At 42.6% G+C, this 8,757-nt stretch overlaps 1 protein-coding gene across 8 annotated transcripts in view; it reads right to left on the bottom strand.

The window, feature by feature from the left end:
* Positions 1–674: 674 nt before the first annotated feature.
* Positions 675–8,757, bottom strand: part of FGGY (FGGY carbohydrate kinase domain containing) — a 400,085-nt gene continuing 392,002 nt past the window's right edge. For all 8 annotated transcript variants that reach the window (XM_059374911.1, XM_059374919.1, XM_059374913.1 and 5 more), the window contains 2 exons: positions 4,755–4,816; positions 675–896 (listed from right to left, as the gene is read on the bottom strand). In XM_059374911.1, the coding sequence (XP_059230894.1) occupies positions 815–896; positions 4,755–4,816 (144 nt within the window). In that variant the 3' untranslated portion in view covers positions 675–814. The remainder of the gene's footprint in view (positions 897–4,754; positions 4,817–8,757) is intronic.

The raw sequence follows: 8,757 nt of genomic DNA, 5'->3' as shown, positions 1-8,757 counted from the left end.
GACTTGTCAAAATTCCCTCCTGGATCCGTTCACAACTCCTACCTGTACCTTTTTTTTAATATGAGGATTGCAAGATGAGGAGTCTGTCATTAAATGCACTGTCTGATTCTAGTCTGGATCCTGTACAGGAAGGGAAAAACTGCCCTAAAGGACTTGGAGTTACTGACGAAACTGGAATACGAACAAAAAATTGAATCAAAGTGCTCTATAGAAGTTAAGTCTGTGGAAATTCACTCTCAAACGACTCCAAAATTCATATATACAGACATGTGTGCATACATGTGTGCACATGCATACACATGTGCAGAGAGAATGTACACACGATAAAGCAAATGGGGTGAAATGTAAAAGGTAGTTGCATGGGTGTTTCTAGTATCATCCCTACTCTTGCCACCTTCTTGTAAGTCTGAAATTATTTCCAAAATAAGAGGTTGAGAATAAGCTTTTGGACACCTACAAAATAAGCATTAGATGGCCTACCTACAGCCATGCAAGTCTTTCATTCAATGGCTGACACTCAGCCACCAAGTACGAGCTTCACCTGGACTGACTGAGCCCCAAGGTCTAGCGGCACAGGAGACCCTGGGACCCTGTGTGAAACTTGTGTCTTTCTGGTGGTTTCTGCAGAAACTGCCAGCTATATAATGGTGGTACTTTGAAATGGAAGACTCTAGTTCTGGTTGTACACGTCTTGGTTGTGTTTATTAAAAGACAATACAGAAATGATAAAGCGATACCTAAAGGATCTCGAATGTAAGATGAGAAGACAGAGGTCCCCGAAGGACCTTCTGGCACCGACACCTGCAAGGTCTCTTCAGTCTCCTTTCATGATCGCTACGTATTCCTTCTGGTGCTCAACCAACTTCAGGAAGACTTGGTATTTCTTGTCATAGTATCTGTGGGAGAAAAATGAGTATGCTGAATGGTCTCAGACCAAACCGTAATGCAGCTTCCCCTTATAATCAGAAGAACAAGGATGTAGCTCTTTGGTTGTGCAGACATCTCCCATTTTCTGAATGCTGAGAGCATCCCGAGCCATGGATCCTCATGACTCACAGCTGTTATCTGCAACCTACACGGGCTGTTATTATCCTCGTTGTAGAAATAAAGACATTTGCTCAGACAGGCATACTGAGAGTCTAGCTCCACACTGGCCAGGCTGGAATGCAAACTGAGGTCTGTCTGACTTCATAGCTTCTGCCATGACATACTAAAAGGGCCCAGGCTCAACACAGGCCCTTTCTCACTGCCAGCTTCAATAAGTATGTCATATATGAGTAGCCCAGGTTTGATGACTGGTTTAGAAACCACAGGCTGACCAGGGATAAGAATGAAGATTTTCATCACCCTTTGTGGATTCTACACCCGTTTCCTTTGTAATCCACAGCAACGTTTCCTTTGCAGACACCTTTATCTGGGAGTAAAACCCCGTGAAAATGTCCCTGATGTTTTCCCTCTAGATGTGCCTTGTGGTCCAGGCACCCCAGAGTGGACCCTGCCCTCCCTCTACTCTTTGTCTGGGTCCCGGTAGACCTGTCATCCCTGAACCTGTTTGAATGAGATATTGGCCCTGAGACAGAGGGCACAGCAGCCTGATTCTGAAAGGGATAATAGCAGCTAGAATAAGTTATAAGTGAACACTTGCACCTTTGTCCTTACTCCTCTTAGGCTGGGGGAGCTGACGTAGGGTGAGGATTGATGATGCCAGTTGAGCATGTCTCAGCAGATTCTGGAATGGTCTGGAAAGAAGTCCTCAGGAAGGAGTTTTGATGTAAGCTTGTGAATCAGAAGAAAGAGACTGCAAAAGCAACCCTGGGTATACACGGGGACTTCTTATAACATGCAAAGCTAAGTAGATTAATATGAGATCTACCCAAACCATTCTTATGAGCTGTAATGGGGCCAAATACAGAGTCAAGAGGTGAACTCTGAAGCCTGGGTTGAATCTCAGCTTGACCAATACTAGCTGTGTGACACTGGGTACACTACTTAAACCATCGGTGTCCAAATTTCCTTATATACATGTGGATGAGAGTAATTATAGGAGCTATCTCAGCAGAGCGGTTATGTGAATTAAATGAGGTAATGCAAGAAAAGTACTTCAAACAGTGCCTGGATCTTAGTGAGTGTTATTAGTACTAGTTACCGTCACTACTTTTTTTTTAAAAAATCCATATTCCAACAATATCATCAATCTTGTGGTAAATAATTTCTACTAAAAGCTGCTCTATGAGCCTTGAAATTTATTAATCCTAGAATGATTTTTTTTTTAAATCCTAGAATGATTTGAGGGACAGAAATTTTATCCTTCTAATGACACTCTATGATGGTTTAACATTAAGTACTTCTTACATTATATGAGATGGATTTTGGGTTGTTTCTGGTTATTGAGTCTTAAGAATACTCTGTATATCCTACGTATTAAGTCTTTGTCAGATATATGATAAACAAATATTTTCTCTAATTCTGTAGATGACACTATCTGTTGATAGTGCTTTTTAAAGCACATTTTTTTTTCCCCAGGGCACTTTCAAGTGGCTACTGTGAGTGCACAGATAAATTCGGCCAGACATAAGGCTGAGATTTGGGATCTTCCTAAAAAGCACATTGAACCATGGTCACCAGATTATGCTCTCTGCGATCCTGAATTTTAACATCCACTGCATCCCCTTGCTTCCAAATTCTCCTCACACTCAGTCAGTGGATTCTGTATGGCACAGACCTAAGCCAGTGTCTCATACAGAGAGTAATGTGATTTGAGGTAAGGAGATGCTGAAGAGAGTCATTCTGAAGGAAAGGCCATCATTCTACTGGCAAACCTTGGGGCTGCCTGTAGATGGTGCCAGAGTACCACGTGTACTGCCTCCACAGAAGAGAGCTCCCAGCGGACTGAGAAGCTAAAGATTCTTTTCAAGAGAACATGTGGATTTACTGAAGGAACTTATAAATAGACATCCCTCAAAAGTCTTGGGAGGGTCAGCAAAGAGATGGAGAAGAATAATCTGTTTCTACAAAAGAAGGAAGCTGCTAGGCTAGGTTCCCAAGGCCATTGGGAGCTCAGACCTCTCCATGTTCCTGACTTGAGTTTCCCCCAGGTAATGGCCTGCTTCTCTGACCCCTATATATAGAGGGTTTTACATGCAAAGGGTTAACAATCCAACTCCACTTGGAGACCTTCTTTCAGAAAAGGAAAAGAAATTGGATTGCTTTTTCATGGACATTTCCAACTCTGTTAAATACCAATCATGCTTTGGTGGGATCAATACCTTTGCTGTTACAGAAGGTGGAATTTGTTTTCATGCTTAACTTCAAATACAACTGTAAAGTCACTTGCACAACTGTTCTCCATTTTTATTTAAAAAAAAAATGTTTTTTAAAGGATTTTATTTTTTAAGTGATCTCTATGCCCAGTGTGGGGCTCAAACTCATGACCCCGAGATGAAGTCACATGTTTTTTAGACTGAGCCAGACAGGCACCCCTACCTTTCCATTTTTTAAACTCACTACTTATGGCTTAACACAGGTCTTTTTCATCTGTCACTAGATTATTGCAAAAGCCTTCCATGTGGCCTCTCCTTTCCCCTGTGGGCCTTCTAATCCATCCTCTCAGAGGGATCATTCTAAAATCTGCAGCTGAACGGGTCTATCACTATGTAAAGCTCAGTATCCCCAATCTGCCCACAAGGTGAGGTCTGAGGTCTTCAGGAAGGCCTCAGAGAGTTCCTTATGAGATGACCCCCGCCCATAACCCCTCCCCAGTGTTTTACCTCCTGCCTACCCCCATCTCATACTTTGTATTTCAGAATTCTGAACTGTTTATAGTTATCTGAACATGGCATGCTGTTCTCACCTTTATAACTTAGCATATGTTATTCCTTCCAGTGAGCACGTCCTCCCCATCTCTTTTAAGCATTAAAGTTAGTGAGACTTCATCTCCTCCCAAAAGTTTTCTCTCACATGGTCACACTGCTTTCTTCCTTGGGCTACTCTGTTACCTGGTAATACTTCTATTGTAGAACTTATCCTTTCCTTCTGAAATGATCTACGTGCACACATAAGATTATGTCTCAGTCTCCTGTAAGCCCTGCTTATAGGCAAATTAGCATAATGCTGTGAATATAGCAGGAGCTCAAAAAATTAGTATTTTGTGGATTAGGGTTGAAATACTGATCAAGGGGCGCCTGGGTGGCTCAGTGGGACCTCTGCCTTCGACTCAGATCATGATCTCAGGGTCCTGGGATCAAGCCCACAACGGGCTCTCCACTCAGCAGGGAGCCTGCTTCCTCCTCTCTCTCTGCCTGCCTCGCTGCCTACTTGTGATCTCTGTCTGTCAAATAAATAAATAAATAAACTCTCAAAAAAAAAAAAAAAAAAGAAATACTGATCAAGGTCATGTTAAGTCCTTAGTGCCAAGTGATGCAAAGGGCAGAAGAACAGACAGATGTTACTGTGTCCTTTGGTGGAACCTATAAGTGATCCCCATTTCAGAACGGAAGCTCAGATGTACTGCTAATGACCTCTAGGGGAAAGAACCCTGGCCTGGGAGTTCAGAAGTCTGTATTTGACCCCCAGGTCTGGCCCTACCTACCTCTGTGACATTAGGTAACAAAGTGACGTTACCTCTCTGGGACTTGGTTGTATCAGCTATTAAATGAAAGAACTGGATTCCTGGCCCCCAAGGTTTATTCTAGCTCTCCAGTTACATGTCTTTGTCCTCATTCCTCAGCACGGTGCATATAAAAATATAAGCTTACCTTTTATCCTCAAGTCTGGGAAACACGACCTTCCCAACTTTGCTCATTCTTGCCATTGCCTCCTGTCGAATGGAAAACAGAACACAAAGAGCTGAATTGGAAAGTTAAGATCAAAGCAAGAACATTCTAGTTAGAATTCCCTCTCCCTTAAGATATTTAGTGAGTCCATTTTTTTTTTCAACTTACTCTCTTTGATAGTAAGAATAAAACCCAATGAACATTAAAAGTTACACCTATGACCACACAGCCTGGGCTTAATAAATGATTCAGTCTTGAGGGCTCCGGGGCCTAACCAACCTCAACGGCAAGGCACTTTTGTGACCACCTGCAGGGAGTGGGGAGAGGAACTTAATTAAGTCTTCTTGTTACCTGGGCATGAAGGCTTCAGAAGGCAACATAATCAGCCACTAAGTGCATTGTTTACTTAAACTCAAGGTAACTACAACTGAATGGAAAATGGAACCCACTTTGCACCTGCTCTCTAGGATAACATCCTTAAGACCTCTTCTGTCAACATTTAAGTTCTTTTTCCTCAAACTATGAGCACAGATGTGAGGCCTCTGGGCTGAGTCTGATTTACTTGTCTTTACAATGGGGCAATGGAGCAGACAGCGAATGGCAGCATCTGGGTGGATGTGGCTGGTGTGTGTGGCACTGAGATCAGCCACAGTTATCATTATTAGAAGGCTCCATTATCAGAAGGAGAGGGTTAGGTTTCCTTGGGCAGCCTCCCCAAGCCAGTAAAGCAATGGAAAAGTTAGGGGAATGGAGTGGCCTCAAACTTTGGAGTCCGACAGACTTGCCTAGGGAGAGGGCAGGCAGTGGGGAGCCACAGTAGGCCCACCTGAGGAATCGTTATGGAGCCCTAATTGTTAAGGGTATAGTTATCCAGGGTTCACATAGGTATGACCTCTCATTATATTTATTAATTACTCAATATGTACCAGACATTAGGTTAGATTTGCAGAAGACATACTCTTTGTCCTGGGGAAGCTTACATAGTAGCTAGGGAAGGAGTAATTTATACATTATTTATATAAATTTATTTATATTTACATAAATGTACACATTCTGTTTATTATTTACAACTGATTCCCCTCTGGTATGCCCAGAATTTACTGGTTTACGTGTTCCTTCCTTCTCACTCCCTGCCCTCCCCAGAATGGAAGCTACTTGGGGCCAGGCACTCTGTCTACTTATTGCTTACCCAACATCTAGAATCTCCATAAAATAAACCAAGCCCCTTGTATGTGTCAAGAGCAGCACTGAACAGAAAACAGAGATGGAGACGGCATGGGTCCCTTCACCATAGGGAAGAGACATTTTACTGTGATCAGAATAGAGGGTGATAAACTTTGCTTTGTTAGAAATAGGTAAATTTCTTTTCAGTAGTTATTCAAGGGTTAGGAAACTTGGTATCGTCTCATGGGCTAATCACTTATCCATACTGCCGCTCTGGCGAGGATGCTCTACCAACTTTTCCCCAAGGATGGCATGAACATTCTGAATGAGTTCTCTGGTTTCCCAGCCCTCAACGGATTTAAAAGTGCTGACTAGGAAATCAAAGATGCTGACGTTAGCAAGCACAGTGACAACAGAAAGAAACAGCAGTTTTAAGAAAGGAGGAGATTTTCTAAATTATGAAAAACTACTGGAAAGGAAACCAAGGTTAAAAGAGCTGGAAAAGGACAATCTGGGGCCATTTTGTGGAGGGATAAACAGCCAAACACATCTTGAGGTTGCTGCCGTTCCAACTCACAAGGATATTTGAAGAGCTCTGCTCACCCTGTATTTTCCTTCACAGACTTAAGTTTTGATTCCCTTAAAGTAAGCCTCACTCCATCTTGTGGAGATGGGCTCAGCAATGCCCAGCACTAACTCTGCCCCTCGTTCTCTTGTCCTGTCCTTGCTTTTTTTTTCCTGAGTAGCACTCTTCAGGGTTTCCAGAATGGTTCTGCCTCTTCTCGCTCCTTGGAATCCTGAAAATGGCCTTGGGAAATACTCCTCTGGGTTGAGCTTACGCCTCAGCCTTAAGACGACATTCCAGGACTGCCTTCCAGGGTGGGACCCAGGAAACTTGTCTCATAGAAGGTGCTCCACACACGCCCCTTCCCTTCCTGCTGAAACAGATGTGTGGACACATGGAAGATGGTAAGGCTTTCTTCCTTTCTTCACATTACCTTTCCTGTTTTTAAAATAAATTACTGAGAAACAAATAAAGGCACTAGAGATTTCAAAGGTTTAAAAAGAGGTTCTTTTGTTCGCTTAAAAAAAAAGCACAGATTTAAACATTAAACTTAGCTCAGGTATTGACTCCACTGAGGAGGCTTTTTCTGACTCATCTCTGCTGCCTGCCTCCCACCAAGACTGAATTATTTGCTCCCACAGCAACTCGTGCTATGCCATCTATCCTAGCGTTTATGACATGGCACCACAATTTTTTGTTAGCACACCAGCCTCCCCAGCTAGACTGCGAGCTCCTTAAGACGGGAACTGTTATCATTATTTCCACTGCCAAACTCAGCATCTGGTATATCGTGTGCACTCAGGGAAAGACTACGGGATGAATGAACTTCAGGGTCATACACGTGACAGAATGCTAAAATGGAAGTTTTGGCTGAGATCTAAAGTTGACAGATATAAGATACCAAAGCGAGCTGGAAAACAGACCACCCTGAAGAATTTGTAAAAAGGGTGGTTGAGGACCCATTAATCAACTCTTAAACCTTTTATCCACATGGAAGGACAGAAAAAGAGATTTTTTTGTCTTCCTTTCTTTTTTTTTTTTTTTTTTTTTTTTGAGCTAATTGTTGGCTTATTGTGTGTCAAGCTTACTTCCAGGGGAGGGCTGAGAGGAGCCTCCCCCTTCACAAGTCAAGAGAGCAGGGCTTCACTGAGGACAACAGGGAACGAATCTGCTGTATCCCTGAGGTTGTGGGACACTGTGGACTGAGTGGGATTCCGGTGTGGAGGAGAAGGGCTGGCGGCAGCTTCAGTGTGGAAGTGACGGAGCCAGCACTGGAATCAGCCAGCAGTGCCAAAGTCTATCAGACTCCAAAAGGCATGGCTGGTCCCCATGGACCCTAGGTGCCCCACATGTGGGAGAACTGTCATGGACTGTCTCAGACACTGTCTAATATGGCTACCGCATGAGGCAGAGGGAGTCTGCATGAAGAAGCTTGAGTTGACCTACTCAGTGTCTTAGGAAGGAAGAGAAGAATAAATAGTCTACTAGAGTAGCATTAACAAGGACAAGATACTGTATGTGGGAGATTTCCAAAAGTAGAGGATTTCCAGAAAAATCTTTGATGGAGCCTAGTTACAAACACATAGTAGGCAAAAAGAACTAATCAGATAAGAACTTTTTAGACCTCTGACCTCTCTTCCCATACGCCCTCCAACTACCTCAAGGAATAAGAAAAAAGTGAGTCTGCTAGAGAGGCTCTGTGTGGGGAGGAGAAGACTAATCCCAGCTTTGTCCTCTCATGTGCAGCAGACCCCAGCTGGGGAGTGGGGAGAAGCCTCATCTTTAGAAGAAAACTCATGTGATGATTATTATATATTCCTTGATCATCACATTTCTGAATTTGGGCCATGTCTTACAACTTAAAAAGGCCCTAAAGCTTGTGCTACCTAAGAATGACTTTGTACTTGATCTAAGAAAGCAATGCAACTACAAGCATTTTTAACCAGGGCAGAGAAAAACTTGTTCTACTGCACAACAGTGAGGGGACGGTGGGAGTCATAAACACAGTCGTTTCTCACTTCTATCTCAAGAACCGTGTTTGTCCTAAACACAAGTTATATGTGCACAATAAATACTGGATGAAAATACATTGAAATGTTAACAGGTTCAAGAGCATGGGTGGTAACTTTTTTTTCTCTTTTTTGTCTTTTCTAAATATTCTGCAGTGGCAAATGTAGATCTGATAATTTAAGGATAATAAAAAATACTGCATTCTAATATATATATATATATATATATATATATATATATATATAT

The sequence above is a fragment of the Mustela nigripes genome, chromosome 14, assembly GCF_022355385.1.
Source record: "Mustela nigripes isolate SB6536 chromosome 14, MUSNIG.SB6536, whole genome shotgun sequence".
Taxonomy (NCBI): Eukaryota; Metazoa; Chordata; class Mammalia; order Carnivora; family Mustelidae; genus Mustela; species Mustela nigripes.
This window is presented reverse-complemented; position numbering and strand designations above follow the sequence as displayed.